At 40.4% G+C, this 18,821-nt stretch overlaps 1 protein-coding gene and 1 pseudogene across 1 annotated transcript in view; both read left to right on the top strand.

Moving 5' to 3' along the window:
* The first annotated feature begins 266 nt into the window (after nucleotides 1-266).
* LOC147912971 (uncharacterized) lies at nucleotides 267-1,499 on the top strand (annotated as a pseudogene).
* Nucleotides 1,500-1,506: 7 nt separating this feature from the next.
* Nucleotides 1,507-18,821, top strand: part of PLXDC2 (plexin domain containing 2) — a 430,861-nt gene continuing 413,546 nt past the window's right edge. Inside the window, exon 1 of the mRNA XM_004425310.3 lies at nucleotides 1,507-1,866. Within this exon, the coding sequence (XP_004425367.1) occupies nucleotides 1,755-1,866 (112 nt within the window). The 5' untranslated portion in view covers nucleotides 1,507-1,754. The remainder of the gene's footprint in view (nucleotides 1,867-18,821) is intronic.

Here is an 18,821-nt window from a genome sequence, read left to right as displayed (position 1 = left end):
TCTGTACTTTTAACCAATATGCTTTGCTTCCTTTCTTTGCATTTATCCCTTTAAAATGAGGTTAACTGTGCAAAATAAGATGTAAACTAATGAGACGGCTGGAAAGGGTTAAAGCTGATGCACATCCGCGAGCTGAGAAAACAAAAACAAACTAGCAAGCCACTGTCTATTAAAGCCCCCGTGGGCAATTCAATGGGCCTCCTGTTTCTTTAAACTCTCGCTTTCGCTCCCGCTGACACTTTACAAAGCCAGCAGCGGCGGCGGGACCAGGCTGCCGCGCGCTAGCTTCCTCCACCCGCCTCGCGGGTCTGGGGTCCGAAGGGGCTTGGCGGGGTCAGTAACCGAACTGGCTCTGCTTTGCTTTCTTCACACCCCAACCACCGCCACACACGCCCTCCCGGGAATGGCGAACTGTAATTAACCCTTTAGCGCCTAGGAAGACCCCGCCGGCGGCGGGCGCCCGCCGGGGCCGGGCCGGGGCCAAGCCGCGATCCCCCGCAGTCGGGCGCGAAGGCGGCCTGGGGGCCACGTGGGTGCGGGGATGGCGCCCCGGCGGTGCAGAGGTGCCGCCCGGCGCTTCCCTCCTCGCTCGTCTTTCTCGCCGCCTCTCCCGGCCGCCGGCTGCCCGGGGCGGGCCGGGCTGGAGTTGCCCTCTCTCTCCCCCTCGCTTTGCTCTCCTGGTTTAATCTCTCGGCGACTCCTCTGCCAGCCCCGAGGAAAGTGCAGCCATTGGACAGGTCGGTGCTAGCTGCCAGTTTCGGGGAGGAAGGTGGGAGAAGCCTGGAGGAGCGAGGGGGAGGGAGGAGGGAGGAGGGAGGAGGGTGCAGCGGCAGATCTGGCAAATTGCGAGCTGCCTTCCCTCCCCAAAGTGTGGAGCAGGAGCGCGGGGGAGCGCGGCGGCGGCGGCGGCGCCTCCTCCGCCACCAAACTCCGGGGCTTGGCGGGGCTTGGGGCCACCTCCTCCTGAGCCAGGAGGAACCCTCTCCCAATAGGTTTCAGCCTGACTTTTTCTTCCCCATTTCTTTCTTCTTCCTCTTCCTATTTTTTTCTTTTTTTTTAAACATATTTTTCCTGGCCTCGGACCTCAGACTGCTGCAGCCCGAGCCTTCCCCAGGCTCAGCTCTTCGGGGCTGCTCATCCCTCCGGCTGCGAGAAAGGACGCGCGCCCTGCGTCGGGCGAAGAAAAGAAGAAAAACTTGTCGGAGGGGTTTCGCCAGCCCACAGTAACCCCCTTCTCGCAAACCCAAACCTCCCGCGAGGGCCATCCCAAGGCTGGGGAAAGTTCCTTCCTAGCCGACAGCCCTCTGGGATTTGGAGGAGGCAACCGCGCTGACTGTGGAATTAGATCTGTTTTGAACCCAGTGGAGCGCATCACGGGAGCTCGGAAGTCACCGTCTGCGGGCACCCGGGTGGCGCTGCCTGTGCGGAACCGAGAGTTTGCGAGCCTCGGCTGCAAGTGGCCTGTCCTCCCCGCAGTTGTTGTTCTGTGTCCGGGGTGAGGGCTGCAAGTGTTGTGGCAAGTTGAGAAGAGAGACCCGGAGGTCCGGAAAAGACTGCGCTCCCCCTTGTACTCCAGTCTTGCTCTTTCTGGCTCCCGGGTGTGAAATCCCAGCGAAATTTACAAAGGCCTCCTGGTCCAGCCGAGACCGGTCCGCAGCGTTTGGCCCCGTTGTCCCCATTCCCACCCGGAGCCCCGGAACACAGGGCGCCAGGGAAGGACTGGCGGGGAGGGGGAGGGAGGTCGCGGCGGCGGCATGGCGAGGTTCCCGAGGGCCGACCTGGCCGCTGCAGGAGTTGTGTTACTTTGCCACTTTTTATTGGACCAGTTTCAGTTCGCTGAAGGAGAGCCTGGAAACAAAATCAATGGTAAGATGCACTTTCGCTTGTTGATTTTGTGCGCAGCTGAAGACCTTTCTGGCACCCCCATTCTCAACCCATCCCCACCTCATCTGTCTGCCCTTGAGAAAGTTATTGCAATTGCTTTTTGGGTAAACTTGGGCTTTCCAAATGGGGAGAAGAGGTTTGGCTAGAGAAGGATGGTGGGGACTGGGGGTTTTCTTGAGGATTTCAGGCTTGCTTCACCTGGGCGGCAGGGCATGGTACTGTTTCCCCCAAGTCGCCCAGAGAGGGCTCTGTGTAAGAGCCAACCTCCTTCTGTGGATACCTCGCCCAGGAGCTGACATCCCTGGGCTGTCTCCTCTCCGGCTCCTCCTCCTTCCCTGCTGCCGGAATAAGCTAAGCGAGTGCGTGAAGGGGGCCGTGGGTGGGGGACGCGATGGCAGCGGGGGATTGCAGGGCTCCCCTGAGCTGGAGGAAATTCCCTGTGGCCACACCTTCCTCTCCCAGGCGATCTCCACCTTGCTCCCTCTCGCTATCTGGGGCTGAGCGGGCGCTGGAAGTGCGGCAGGGTAGGTGCGGCTGGGCGCAGAGGAGAGGAGGAGGTGGCGGAGGTGGAGCGGGCGCGCCGCTGGAGACCAACTCCTGGCCCTATTGTCCTTCGCCGGCCGGCTTCGCAGACAGGCCTGAACGTGCTGGGGGTTTCACCGAGTGCGGGGACATTGCCCCGCGCGGAGCTCGGGCCTCCGCATCTTCCCAAGGGCAGCGCCTCTCGCTCTGGCGGTTGCTCCAGCCAGGTGCGTGTCCAGCCAGGAGCCGCGCCCCCGGGGCAAGCGCGGAGCCCAGGATGCCGCCCTCGGCTCGAGGCCGGCTGGTTCCTCCGGGCGAGGCGCTGCTGAGCCAGAGATCCAGCTGCCTCCCGGGATCCTGCTCACTGGGAATCGGGTGCCTGCTCCCTATTTCTGCCGCTCAGGAACCAAGTGAAGAAACAAGCAGAGAGAGAGAGAGACCTTGGCAGAAATTTGTGACCTCGGGTAGACTTCAAGAGGAGGTGAAATGAGCAAAAAACATTTGGAGGGAAAAGAAAAAGGAAACAAAAACTTTCTGGTTAGGATAATCAAGGTTTCGTTTTGTTTTTTTTCATGGGGGGAGGGGATGGTAAGTGATTCCTCAGAAAGTATACAAGCATCCGCAGCTGTCAAACCGGAATGTCGCAGATGGAAGGCTAGGGAGGGCACCTGGGGCTTCCAGGTGAGGGGAGTCTTGAAGGAGTCCTTGCATGAAATTTTGCCAAGCTGAGACCTAGAAGACAGCCACAACGCTGTGTCTGCCCCTGGTGTAAATTCTTATAGAGAAGGCGCAGGGTCGGACTCTGTGCTCCACTTTATGATTGGAGGGATGTGTGTTTTGGGTGTCAGGGGCAACACGATGACAACACTTTTAAAGCTGTGAATAAAACGCAAATTTCCTGGATGTTGGTTTGTCTTTGTCACGTATAATTGTTCTGCATAAATGGACTTAGGTTGTTCTGGAGTAGGTATTATTTATATCAGTAGATCACACAATCTGTTTATTTCTCTGATACATTTCATTGGTTAAAAAAAAATAAGACTTTTACACGTCCGGGAGGCAAAACATTTATTTTAAAAGGCGCAGCAGTAATTTTCATGAGCATATTCGTGGAATAATAAATAAATGCTTAAAGAAAGCAATGTACTTCATCCCAAAGGAGGTTAGAGAGGTGTGTATGCCAAAATGCATCCCAAGTTGTTTATTTGAAAACTTCTTGGCACTGGAAGTAAACAAGGCATTTACAGTAAAAAATAAGTCAACAAATGTTTGTTTATTCTGAACTTTTTTATTAATAATATGTTACTGAGAAAAGACTATACTGAATATATAATAAATTTACTGTTCTAAGTTCTCAAATTGAGGATTAAATTCATTCCACTCTAAAACTGGCCAGATAGTTAAAAGCCTTTGCTTTGGGGAATATGAAATACCTAAATTGTTCAACATAAATGTACGGGTATTATAAGCCAATCCAATATTTCTGGTGGAAAACTACTCCAGAAACCCATATATTTATGGGATTGAGTAAAAAAAGAATAGTTTTAAATGTCTTGGGGAATTTTTTGGAGATTTATTACAAACTGAAGTAGCTTCTTTCCTGAATATCAGTCTACAAATAGTTTTATGAAATAATCTTGGAAGTAAATGGTTAGTTTATCGAATATATAAATGTAGCAATGAACTGGAAGAAAAAATATAGTTTCCTTTGTAAAATAGTCTAGTTAGAAGTTCAATATGGGAAATAAAAAAATATCCAACAGTCTTGAAATTTGGCATGTAGCAGTCACAATTTTTATTGCAGACATTTTGGCACAGAGGGAAAATCTGATTTCATAACAGGGACATTTTATTATGCATTACTTTAGAAATGCTGCAGTTGATTTTATTGCCACCAGAGGGCAGAGAAACTGCTCATTTCCTCTATACCCATTCCCAAATTTGCCAGATTAGTGATCCTCAATATATTGTTTTTCTATGTGCAATATTTTTTGACATTTCAACTTATCATTTGTAAATAAGTGGCAATTTACAATAATGAGAGTTTATTATATTTTCCATTTTCATTGGAATTAATTAAATATTCGTTCATCCAACATTTATACAGCACCTCCTACATGTAAAGACTTATACTTTGAATACATTCTTGTGGTGTAATAAGTACAGTGGAAAAAAGCAAACACCTTCTTTTGCATAATTGTTGGAGATTATTAACAAATTATTGGGAAATTCCCAAGAATATAGCTTTAAAATATCTCTTATGATTTAAAGTTTTTTATCATAAAATGAATTTATTTTTAGGGTTGAGTGTACTCTACACATATGTGAAAAGTATTTGCCTATACTAAATGGTATATCTCAACACCAATATTTGGAGAAAAATAAGCTTAGAGTAATTCTAAATTTTATAAATCTCATAACATCTCTGTATTGTTATACATTCATGCTTATATCCCAAACTGATTGAAATATATTTTAGTAACAATGTCACAGGAGAAAGAGGTATTAATGTCTTGAAGAATTCTGAAATTTAAATGAGAAGGGCTGGCCCCTTGGCTTAGCAGTTAAGTGCGAGCATTCCGATACTGGCGGCCCGGGTTCGGATGCTGGGCGCGGCCAGAGGCACCGATTCTCCAGCCATGCTGAGGCCGCGTCCCACATACAGCAACTAGAAGGATGTGCAACTATGACATACAACTATCTACTGGGGCTTTGGGGAAAAAAAGGAGGAGGATTGGCAATAGATGTTAGCTCAGAGCCGGTCTTCCTCAGCAAAAAGAGGAGGATTAGCATCGATGTTAGCTCAGGGCTGATCTTCCTCACCAAAAAAAAAAAAAAAAAAAAGAGGAAAAAAAGGCCTAAAAATATGTAGTTAGATTTTGGCCTAATTGTTACTCTTAAATGTGACAATGCAACAAGAAAGTTTATTACCACTATATAGAGAACAAAAATGGCTTAGGACCCCAGGGAATTTTCACGTTTTGAACTGTCTAATATTACTGTGTCCTAGAGACAAGTAGTTTATTTTTAGCAGATCATTTACATTTGTTTTAGTTGTTTCTCTAGTTGGATATTTTTCTCTTCCGCTGTCGTTGGAGTTAGAAAACTTAGTTTGTTCTCATCACAAGGAGAAAATTTTTTTTCCTTTATTCTTTTCTTCTTTCTTTTCTTTTTACTGTATCTATATGAGAAGATGGATGTTAGCTGAACCTATTGTGGTAATCATTTCACAATATATGTAAATCAACCATCATGCTGTACACCTTAAACTTACACAGTGATGTATGTCAGTTATTTCTCAATAAAACTGGAAACAAAAAAAAAAGAGAGAAAATCTTTCTCTATGGAAAGGAAGACAGAAATTTTTTAAAAAATCAAACAGTAACAAAAACACTTAGTTTGAAATATTACTGATTTGTTGAGTTTGTTATGAGAGTCTCTCTGTTGAGATGTACTGTCACTAGTATACATTTTCTAACTGTTTACATATATACCTAGTGCAAAAGATTATAACAGTGGGTTAGGGGCCGGCCCGTGGCTTAGCGGTTAGGTGCGTGCGCTCCACTACTGGGGGCCCGGGGTCGGATCCCGGGCGCGCACAGACGCACCGCTTGTCTGGCCATGCTGAGGCAGGATCCCTACAGCAACTAGAAGGATGTGCAACTATGACATACAACTATCTACTGGGGCTTTGGGGAGAAAAAGGGAGAAAAAGGAGGAGGGTTGGCAATAGATGTTAGCTCAGGGCTGATCTTCCTCACACGCAAAAAAAACAAAAACAAACAACAAAAAAATAACAGTGAGTTAATTCAAGTGAATATTCTCTATAAAATGGACATGGGTGGGATTATTGGACAAATGACAGGTTAATTTTTATCAGCCAATGACTCATGACTGCATACAAAGATTTTTTTAAATATGAAATGTGAGAGTCTTTTTCCTTTAGAGAATAGATACAAATTGAAGCCTGAGGTTGGGTAAGTCTGGACTGAGGCATAGATATGATCTAGAACATTTATGTCAGAAATAAGGTTTTCAGTTCATGGATGTCTGCATAGAGATTTGGAATTATTATAATTAGGACAGTCTGTGCTTTTGTAAGTTTGATCTTTTGAAACAGGTTCTTATCTTGGAGAATGTGCTTTGGTAAAACTTCCTAATAGAAGATACTAAATTTACTCCAGACAAGTTTCTTCTCTGCAAGCATCAGATACTTTCATATAGAGATGTAGATAATATGGATTCTTTTCAATTAGTTTTGTCTCAGTTTTTTGCTTCCTAAAAGACATCTCCTATTGTAGAAATGGTATGTTTATAAGGATGAATGAAGTGATCAACAACGGGGATCGCGAGATCTAAAATAAAGTCTTGAGCCATTTCCTTACCACCTTAAATACAGTCTCTTCATCATGGCCTTCAAGACCATTACCATAAGGCCGAAACCTATTTTCCTATCTTTCTCTCCTCTGCGTGTTTTTTTAACACTCTAACAACCAAATGAGGCTTTTTGCTGTTCCCTGAGTATGTACCACGTGTCACTACTTCTTTGCCATTCCCCCTGCTCTTCCTTCCCTAATCCATCTCCAGCCATCCATCTTCTACTTTTTCTTACAGGCTTATCTCAAGTGACACCCTTCACAAAAGGATATGATGTCTTAGAACTCTCAGAAAACTCTATGCCTTTTTTAAGGCACTAGTTTGACTCCACTTGATATTGTAGGATTTTTTTCCCTTCGCATTTCTGTATCTCTTTCATATGTTCTCTTAGACCACATCGCGTGTTCTTGAGATCAGACTCTATTGTCATTCATTTCTGAATCCCCTGCAGCATCTCCCACATAGGCCTGCAATAAATCCTTGTTGAACTGACTGAACTGAATGGAATTATAGTTCAAGCTGGACTGTTGACTTGAATGTCACCTTGGGAGACTTTTTTATACTTCTTACTTTATTTATGAGTTTTTCCATCAGTAAGATGGAAATGAATATACAGACAGGCTTCACAGAATAATAGTTTAAAAGGAGAGAATAGGATCGAAGGTCTGCCAAGCTGTCATAATGCTTCTGCTGGATGATATTTACCTTAAACCTTCTATTAATAGATAGAACTTTCAAAAAGTTCATTCCACCATTCTTCAATACCTCTGGATTCTGACTGAATTTTCCCTCATGTTCTTAATCTAATACCTTAAATTACAGTGTGTATGTATGTGTATGTATATATATATATATATGTGAAAATGTATGTGTGTATATATATATGAAAATGTATGTGTGTATATATATACATATATGTATTAAAATGTGTGTGTATATATGCAAACATATATATAATGGTGGTGTTTTGTTTTCAGTGGAGATGGACACTATTAAATAATTTTAGTTCTTTGTGAAATTACTTTTGAACTGAACAGTGCTTAGGCCTCATGCCATTAACCTACACTGAAGGAGGCTTTAAAAATGTGGTCTCATAAAACTTGTTATGGTGGCTGTTATGGGGGATGGTTGGGGGTATTGTGCAATGCATCGCACAGTGTCTGCTCCCTGAGTAGCCGAGAGAGAGAGAGAGAGAGAGAGAGAAATCTTGTGTCTTAATAACAGCCACAGTTGTTCTTCTTCTGAACTGGTTTGTTTTGTATCTTCCGGAGAGTACAAATAGTGACCAGATGCATTACCTTTTAAAATTTGGTTTCTTGAAAGCTCAGAGCACAATTTGTGGCCCACCTCCAACAAGGATATGAACCTCTGGCCTATATTTTGTGTATTAGCTTACCTGGGTCCTCATCTTATCTTTCCTACTTTCATTTATCTCTGTCCAGCTTTTCTCACTTAAAATCTTGTCTTGTATTTGTTTTAGAGATGAGAATTATGTAAATAAAAAGTAATCACCATAATACACAGGGTTATATATTACTATGTTGCTTTTCAACTTTCTTTTAATCTAATTCTAATCCTTTGCCTTTATTCTGAGCACATTTCCTCAAAGCTTTAATTATCTCTTTACAGTACTCCACTCTGAGAAGTCTTTCTTCTTCACTGAGGTTCACACAGGATGTCTTCCCTCTCTCTCTCCCAGACAGTGATTCTGTTCAACTGAGGAAGTTACTGCAGAATGACAAAGCGTGATGCTTCTATTAAGACAGTTTCTACTGCTATGTATTTGTCATGTATTGCCTGGCCAAATTAACAGAATAATGTCTGAGGAAAGAATAGACTGTAAAATATTCCACATTGTGTTGTATCCAGACTTTGAGCCCGTTTCATATTTGTTCTTTGGTTTGTTTTTATTTTGACCTCTTTAATTTAAAAGTGGTTCGATATGGAATGATGGTAAAGATTTGATTAAATAGAATTAGAGGTCTTGTCAGGGGCCTGTTTGGAATTAGTATAGCCTGTTAAACATGAGGTTTAACAGATCTGAACATGAGATCAGAAATTGTGTGACCTTCCTTGAAATCCAGACTTTTACTCCCTTCCTCCAGAGGCCATCCAAACAGATCTAAGCCCTAGTAGCTCTCTTTTCCCCTCCAAATTAAAATTGTCTGTCCTCACTATTTCTGCTTCAGGTGTTACAGCAGAGAGTGGCCTGTGGTTTTGTCAACAGAGTGTCACAAAGGCAAGGATGCGGAATGACTTCCATTTTACTTTTCTGGAATCTTATTACATAGTTTCTCTCTCATCCCACCTCTTATTTTTCACTCATCAATTAAAAATTTTCCCTACAATCCATATTTCTCAAGGTCTCATCCTGTACCTTACCTTACCTTACCTATAGGTAAGATGCTTAGCTCACTGAGGCTTTGAGAATACAGAGAAAATATGAAGAATTTGCCCTGTGGATAAACTGTGTAAGAATCAGAATATTTATAAGTCAATTTTCTACATATTCCTTGGAGTGTTCAGTGTTAGGAGAAGTCTAAAAAAAGCTGATATATTCTCTTTAAGCTTGGTGCTTGGTGAGTGCACCTGGTTTATGTAGATTAGGAATAATGTATTCTTTGGTCCAGGTGGAATATGGAACATTCAACATGCAATGATGTTTTTTGGATAGTAGTAATATTCTTCTGTGTTTATGTGTATCTGTTTGTAAGTAGTCACTCCCAACTTTTTCTCTCTGAAACCATAATCAGAACATGTAATAAGATATTTATTTCCCTAAACCCTAAAAGGGAACAAAGATAGGCAGAATTTATCATTTTAGAATATGAAATTCACAAATAATAATGATTGTCAAGATGTAAAGTAGTCTTGTAGGTACATTTGGGGTATAGCTCGTGCTGAGTCTGTTATACATATGTGCTTAATTCTTTCCAAGAAACAAACTTAGGCAGTAGCTGTCATTGACCCAATGACCCTAATTATTTAATTGGTATATTTGTTCATTTGTATGGTCAAAAGAGCTTACTGACCTACTGCAGGTATAGCTGGAAGCAAATCCAATGGTGTATCCGACTTCTTTTGGCTGTCCCTTCTCCTTCTCCTTTTGCTATCCATTTCCTTCAATACATTGTGAAAGGTCTGTCCGCAAATTACATCAAGGTAATCTGCATTGCAAAATATTCATGGAAAAGTGCAGGTGAAATGATTTTTGGTATACTGAATCATATTCTCAGTGCATATGGGTTCTTCCTATTTAAAGGAATTCTGTCCTGAACTTTTGATTTAAAAAAAATCAACTTCTTAATTATTTTGTTACTCAATAGTTTTGCGTCTAAAATTAGCTAACATGTACTCCATGTGCTAATTCTGTCAAGAATTATATCATCTGGTATTAGCTATTTTAATTCTATTTAGTATTTATATAGATGCTAAGAATACCTTTGAAGATATTTTTGTAATTTAGCCATTTTAGTAAACAATCAACTTGGTATTAATTTTATGTCACTAATTATTAATTTACATGACATTTTGGATCTATTTTTTAAATTTTAATTGTGATTCTTTACAATTTGCTATATTCCAGGTAACAAAAATTGAACTCAAACACATTTCACTGTGTTCTTGTATTTTTATTCTTTGGTTCTTGTTTGAAGTCAGAATAGAGAGAGTCATTTGAGGTTTTTTTCTCCCCCACACAACAAAAGTTTAAAGAATACTTTAACACGTATCTGAAAACTCTGGATACCCTGTGAAAATAAAGTTGCCTTGTATGTTAAAAAAATGCCATTTCACATTTTAGTTTGAAACATTCTTGCTGTATTACGAAGATAATTGCTTGATATTTTATTTTCATAGCTGATTTAACATCATGGGATATTATGTATCTTGCATAATGTTTATTTGTATCTGTTTTGATTTATAACTTGGATTTTAAAGTTTTACATAGTTTTTTAAATGTTTATTTCTTTTATTCAACTTGAATAAAATTTATGAAAACTTTTCATTTGACATGAAGTATCTGTAAATATATTACCTGTCTCAGAATATTGTGGTAACATTTGTTAATATGGCAAGACTTGCAAACTACTGATAAATATGTTGTGAAACAATTTTGGTTGAGGCTGAATTGTGTGATAATTCACATCACTTGCTGTTTTGTACACATGTATTACATGTGCTTGTGTTGGTCCTAATTTTCCCAAAATTGATTTATCCCGTAATTGATTTATCCAGTCTTCCAATTATTTTCCCACAATTGATTTAGCCAATCTTCCATCAACGAATAATCAGTGCTGTTTTGAACACTGGTGCTATGTGTATCCTTGCGTATGTTTTTCATGTTCATATGTAGGAGTTAGCTTCTATTTGGAGGTAGAATTCATGGGTTGTTGGGCTTGTGAATGTTCTACTATAAAAGATAATTCCTGGAATAAGCCTTGCTAGATCTTCCAAGATAAAGTACTTCAGAGATAAAGGGGTAATTATCTTCAAAGATAAAGGGATAATTATAATTATTCCTGTACAGATGTCACGCAGTCTTAATTACTTTAGCTTTATAATGAGTCTTTACATCTGGTGGGGCAAACCTGTCCTCCTTGTTCTTGATCTTCGGAAGTGTCCTGGCTATTCTAGAAGGCTCTTTGCTTTTCTATATCTTTTTTAGAGTGAACTTTTCACGTTTCACTAAAAACTCTGTTGGACTTTTCATTGAAGTCTCATTAAATCTCAGGGTCATTTGGTAAAGATGTCAATTTCTAAATAACTTGCAGACAATGTAATTTCTTTTCCACAACATCTGAAAGCCAGAACAAGTTCAACAGCGCTTCACAACACATTGTTAATAGTGGCTATTTGGCAGTGACCTTTTTAGTTGAAACAATGTCCTTAGATTGAGGCTTAGTGCTGTTTTCTTGATCACATCATGAAACTAACCATACATCTAATTTTTTCTTAGGAAATACAGGGGAAACCATAGGTTAATTAAAAGGAACGACTCAACTAAGGGAAAGAATGTTAATTCCTAACTTCTTAGGAACTACGGCAAATGAGAGATGAGTGCCAGGCAAATAATACATGGAAATGATGACATTTTTACAGTGCCCCTTTTAGTAAGTTATCTCTGGATCGGCATAGTAGTTCCAAGCAAAACTTTAAATTTGATGCTTAAAAAACAGCTCTGTTGAGAATGGTAAAATCCCCTGGATTTAGGATTCTCCTTAATGTTTACTCTTTAGCTAATTAACATCAATCCCATGAGAGATTTACGTTGAAAGAGAGTATACTTTACAAATTGCTACCATTTAAAGATGATAGATTTATGATTTTATTTAGACTACAGATATTTATAAATCAGAAGTTTATAATTTGCTGTATTTGAAAATCCAAACTTCCCCTCCACTTCAGCACAGTTTACAACTGGCCATTGCTCTGAACTCGTGCATACTGATCTGGACATTTTTAAATCAGGAGTAAATGGACAAATCAGGCAGCTTGTTTTATTTCTTTATTATTTAGCCTTCATTATCTTTTTAACATCTGTTGTTCATTTCAGATCTTTTTAAAAACAAGCATGATTCAAAGTCATTCTTCAGATGATAGTCTCATTGTCTGGACATTGCAAAACAGCTTTCTGCAGGAAGCCAGATTTGCGCAATCTCAGTTCTGTCAAGCTGTTTTTAGAAGAGAGGTTTGTAAAATAGGCACAGACAATGAGAAGCTGATTTTCCTACATCCAGACACTGACGTTTGACTGTAGAATGCTCTTCTCCATCCCCAATTCTCTTGCCCTGGCTCTGGCCTGCCACCATTCTTTCTAGTTTACTTCAATAGCTTCCCAACTTGCCTCCAAAATTGTCTTGCTGGAATCTATTCTTCATTCCACAGCCTGAAAGATCTTTCTAAAATGTAAATCTGGCTGTGTCACTCCTCTGTTGAAAATGCTTTTCTGCCTTCCTATTGCTCTTGTGCTGAAGTTCAAGGCCTTCAATAATCTGGTCCCAGTTTACCTCTCCAGGTTCAAATTCATCACTGCCTCCCTCCTCCTCTCCCTAGTTTCCCACACGCTCTCTCCCCTCTGAGACAACACATGCCATTTCCTCTCCTTGGAGAAGGCTTTCTTCCTCTTTTTGTCTATTTGTCCTTCAGGTCTCAGCTTCAACTTGATTTTCGGCATATTGGGTCATTTCTTAGTGTTTCTCTGCCAGCTCCAAGTCTGAGGATGAGCCCCTCACCAAAGTGCACCCGACACATCCTCATCATATCACTTATCATCAGTAGTGTGCCTGCACTTGACTGTCAGCGGCCCAAGGTTAGAGGCCATATGTGACTGGTCACCATTGCATCACTAGCTCCAAGCATAGGAAGCGTTCTTTGAAAATTTGTTGACTGAAGGAATCTTGTTGGTGCTCTACTTGTGTGAGGGTACTATATTTGTTCAGATTTATCACTCAGGAAAAGAGTTTTGTTTATACATTATTTCTACATATTTATTTAGGCAAAATTTCTAAATTGTAATTTCTTGAGCATGATGTCTTGGATTTAAATACCAATGATGAAATTGTATTGACAAACAAGAGATTGAATGACTTCAGGTTAAGGGAATTTGTCATATGCATTTGTGAAGAATTGAGAATTCATTTACAAATGGCGGTTTACGCATGATCACATCATTTACAAATCTAGGAAGAACAGAGAAAGGGATACTTTAGTTATTTATAATGTAGAAACTTGAATTGTCTGATAAAATATTAAAATTGGTTAATTTGCTTCTCTGGAGAGAATTCTGTAGTTAAAAAGGATATATGGATAAACAATGAATGAAATAGCAATTAGAGATAGAACCATGAAATTTGAATAATCAGCTTTCCAGGTATCTCAAAGCTAAAGATGCCAACTGGAAAATAGTCCCTGAGATTAGATATTTAAAAGATTTCCGGATACAAATCATTGGGCAGCCTTTAAAAATTTTTTTCAACAAAAGAGTCTAAAAGAGTCTTCATACTGCGCTTGGTGATGTGAGTTAACTCTTTTCAGGGTCTGCAATGTGATCCACTTGCTGAAACGTACATCAGTTTTGATCAGCACCCTTCCTCATGTACTCAGCAACTTGTATTTGTTAGTATCTGAACACATTCTTCCCACCCTTGTCTTTCTAGAAACATTCTCCAAAGTTCTTCCTATATTCCATACTAATTTTATGGTGTGAACATCTGATATTTTTATCTGCTCAGTATCTCTTACCCCCTTCTGGTAATAGCACGTTCTCATCCTTTAGGCATGTCCACTCTTCTGGAAACAGCACCCTACCATCATTTGGGAACATCCTCTCTCTGCCTCCATGTTGTTCTCCTGGGCCTTTTATCATAGTGTCCTCCTAACCCAGAAAGTTCAGCATGTGTCCCAAAGGTGGCTGCTCATAATATCCCTTCATCTTGACCTCAGGCCAATTAGCCCTCCTAAATGTTACATACATATTCTAGAAGAGAGAGAGTCTGCTTTTATTTTAGTACTCCTAGGGATTGCTGCATTGGGAAGATGTGAGTCTAAAGCCGTCTATAGGCAGTCTTAGCCTTCCCAATAGTATAAACCAGAAAATTCCAGTTTTGAGTTGAGATCTGTTACTTGCCACTAAAAAGAGTCTTGAGACTACATCCAAGTTTTCAGTTATATTGCTATTTGTATAATTATTTAATTGAGAACTATTTCCCCCACTAAATTGTAAGTTCTGTGAGGACTAGGAACCAAGTTTGTTTTACTTTCCTTTTTTTTGTTTCCTTGGCACATTTCACAGTGCTTGGTATACAGAAGGCACTCAATAAATATTTGTTAAATGAGTTTCTGCATAAGTTTATTTGGTAGAGTGTCACCTCAGTGACCATTAAAATAATTCAAATCCCAGGCATCGGGTGACATTCATCAGATGAGTCAAAAGTTGTGACTGTAATAGTTTCTTCCCTGTTGGTTTTCTTAAGTGATTTTTTGTCCCCTTCTCATTTTACACATTAAATTCTTTTCATGAGTCTTATTTTTCTAATCTTTCTTCATGTTTAGCTTTGTATCTTCCTTTCATTTGCCCTGCAGTTCCTATTATCATTTTATTTTTCCTGTGAGTATAGATAAACTTTCCAGGCAGTACAAATGATAGAACTTTAACTCTTTAATGGATGACACATCATAGCTTTTGTCAGTCCATTAGTCTGTACCCAGAAGTAAGATGGAAAAAAAAAAAATTAAGCAGACAATAGCTGATCCATAGCCAATGTTTATTAATTTTATTTATTTAATACTTTTCATTAGGATTTTCCAGACCATTAAGAATTTAAAAATAAAACAAAAATAGTAAAACTACATTTCAGACCTAGCACCTAGCACAGTCTGTTCTCACTTTAAGCATTGTTGACATACTTATTGAATAAAAGGCCCACAAAGGTCTATTTTACTTCTAATAAAGGCATTAACTCATTCCTCCACCCACTCATTTATTCAATAAGTAATCAATTTTTTAAAACGGATGGAGGAATAAGTCGATACTTTTACTGAAACTAGAACAGGCTCATGTAAGTTAATTGGAAACCTAGCCATTCTGTCTCATGTTCTTTATACGTATGTTGGGGACTGCCATATGTTACACATTTATGTGTGATGTGTGCTTAAAATATATGACATTTTCATGATGTAATGTGAAATCAGTTTATAAAGTTCACTTCGCCTAATTTTCATGTTAGTTCAGCTTTTCTGCCAATGGGATAATTTCAGTTGGAAGATGTTTCTATTAAGTCAATTTGATTTCATAATTTGCTGTTTGAGATAAAAATAAGACATGGTTTCTGTATTTAAGGATTGTGATCTAGAGGGGAATAGAAGCGTGGACATAGCATGAGTCCAGTGGAAGAACTATAACAAGCATGAATATAATGCAGGGACAAACCCATGCTTAGGGGAGCAGCAAAGACGGGGAGGGCCTGCCAGGGTTGAGGAGACAGCATTCAATTGCCTTATGGTTGTTAAAGGATGCTTCTGATGCCAGACAGTCCTGGGTCCAAACCTTGGCTCTGCCATTTACTAGCCCGGTGACCTTGTACAAAAATGTTAACACCTTGAACCTCCATTTCTTCATCTGTAATATAGGAATAAAATTACTTATCTGCCCAATAATAATAAGCGTGGTAAAAAATTTCTGTTCTGAAGATTTGGTAGAGATGCCATAGATATATAAGGAAGTGTGGTAGCAGGAAGTTAAGGGAAGAATATAAACAAGAGTAAGAAAGTTGGACAGACCAAGGCAAGGAGTTCTCCTCGGAGTGGTGAGCAACCTGAGGAGGTTTTTATTAACAATTTTCAAATATTAATAATTGAGACATCCATGTTTCAAAATGCCAGAGATAAAAGTCTATCATCTTTGGTTTAGTAATAATCGTGTGCTCTGGTACCGTTGCAGGTTTAGGAAGAATTAAGGCCAGTTAGTGCTTTTGACGGCCACGTGACCATTAAATGGCCCACAGACTGCACCTCCAACAGGCTTCGACGTGCATGACTAGGTCGTGGAATGCGAAGCATTGCTCCTTTTCAGAATCCACCCCCTAATGCAACAATAGCCTAGGGCAAGATTAGGATTTGAAGAACGTTGTTCTAACAAAACATGCATTAAATGAACACTCAAAGAACTTACTTTGAGCAAACTCATGTTGTGGAAAATGAGATGAAGCTCCCAGAAACAGTTTTCTTTTCTCAGCTGGGGCAGAGGACAAGAAAGAAAATTCTGCTGTGTCATCTGCTTTGAAGCCAGAAAAGAATACTTTGACCTTGTTAATATACTTGCTTCTAGGGATAAACTGCCTTATGAGATTACATAACTCCCTTGGTTGATGAGTTAACTTTTTTGGATGATGATGCTCTATTTATATGAAAAGAGCAAAATGCTACCTATGTCTTAGTGAATTTATCTGAAGAGATAAGCAATATATCTGTCAGAGCAAGATAGCTGTTATAAGCTTTCACTAATGAATGGAAAATAAAAAATGTCAAAATCAAAAATGAATACAAATCTTTAAAAATCAGAACTTCCTGAGCATTTTATATTTAGCATTTTTTCCAGAACTATATGAAGGCCTTTGTTGTTTTACTCAAGGCCAGCCATGCATATATGGGCAGTAGAGGTGGACACACTCACAATGTTATTTGAGAGCAGTGGACCAGCTCCTGTTTCTACACTAATGTCTCCTACACTAATGTGTCAGTGGTTGTTAACCTTACAGAGTCACTGTTTGTGTTTAGGTCAAATATCTTAAAAAAAGTCAATATCAAAAGGACGAGCAATGGTTGCCCATGTCCTTTCTCTTTGAAACCTGTGTAGAACAGGTGTGGTAAAGAGAGAGAGTGTCCAGGCTCAAACAGACCAGGAAAGGTGGGGTCCCTGGTTAGACCAAGAACAGCAAGAAGTCACCAAGAGCATGTGCGGGCATGTGTATGTCTATGTGTGTGTGTGTGTGTGTGTGTGTGTGTGTGTGTGAAGATGTAGGTGTTACAGAGGCAGAGGAATAGGAATACCAATAGGGTGCTGGGAGAGAACTGCTAAAGAGAGAGGTGAGTGGGCTCTGAGGATCAGACCAATATACAGTCTGTCTCTGTCTGTGTATAGTGTGTAGTGCCTAGGGTACCATTTTAATACAGGTCTGCTGATATACATTGTTTGCTAATATTATCAGAAGTATATATATAATTGGATTAGCTTACAAACTAGAAGAAACTGGCTTGCTATATCATTGTTTCAAAATGACAGAGATGACTGAATTAAATTGAAATTAATAGGCCATTAAGTTGGTGTTGATGGTGAGGTTTAATTCTCAGAAGAATTATTTATTCATTTTACAAACATTTGCTAGTTGTATTCTATGTGCTAAGCGTTGTGCTGTAAAGAGATTTAAAAATATAGACGTTACCAGGTTGAGGTTACAGTGCAATATTGAAAATAAGAAAGTAAGCATATAATTCTAAGATAATGTGGGGAGTGTGTGTGTGTGTGTGTGTGTGTGTGTGTGTGTGTGAAAGAGAGAGAGAGAGTGAGAAAGAGCGAGCTATGGAGACAGAGGATTTAGACTAGAGGGTCAGGGAAGGCTTCCTAGTGGAGTGTGTTTCAGTCTCACTTTGAAGTGTGAGTGAGCATTAGGAGGGTGGAGAACAGCCTGGAGGCAGGAAACCATGTGCTCTTTGGGAAACTGTGTTGTTTGTGGGGGAAGGATAGTCTCAAGGCTAAGAAAGGTCTCATCTACCATAGATAGCTGTTGGACTCTCCTGAATCTGAAAGCTGACCAGGGACAGATTTTTGTCAGCTGAATGACAAACTCACAGAGTCTCTTAGAAAGATCTCTTTAGTATTGGTATGGAGAGCAGATAGGAAGGGGCAGACCTGGAGACAGAGCAGATTTAGGAACTACCAGATTAATAAGGATGAAAAGTGATGCATGCTTCCAATAAGGGGAGAAGATCTAAGATAACTCCCAAGTTCCCAAGTGCTTTAGGGAATAGAAAAATGAGTTCAGCTTTAGACTTGTTGAGTATTGAAATGCTTATGGGGCATGCCAGTGGAGAGATCAACTCTACCAGGTGGGGGTCTTGGATGAGATCAAGACATTGAATCATCAATGCATAAGTGGTGGTGGAAACCAGCCAAGAAGCATGAATAGATAGGGACAAGCAGAGAGTCAAGGTTAGAGTCTTAGAGAGGTGGTCTGGGACCATGAGTGCAAGAAGGATCCCAAGAGGGAGAATGAGGAGGAACAACCTGCAGAGGGAGGCGGATAGGTAGGAGGAAAAGCAGATCATTAGAACTACCAAGGAGGAGTCATCTGGGAATTCTGTAAGAATGGTTTGGGTGGAGGAATGAGGCTAGCTGCTGACAGATTTTGGTAGGGTTAAGTGATGAAGGTGAGAGGAGGAGGTAGTGACCTGGATGAAACTATAATCTTTGAAAAAGTATGACTGGGACAGAAACAATGGAGACGAAGTAGCCAGAGGGGAGCACAGGGGCAAGAGAGGGT

Source organism: Ceratotherium simum, chromosome 32, assembly GCF_057802395.1.
Source record: "Ceratotherium simum simum isolate JZ-2026a chromosome 32, ASM5780239v1, whole genome shotgun sequence".
Classification (NCBI taxonomy): Eukaryota; Metazoa; Chordata; class Mammalia; order Perissodactyla; family Rhinocerotidae; genus Ceratotherium; species Ceratotherium simum.
This window is presented reverse-complemented; position numbering and strand designations above follow the sequence as displayed.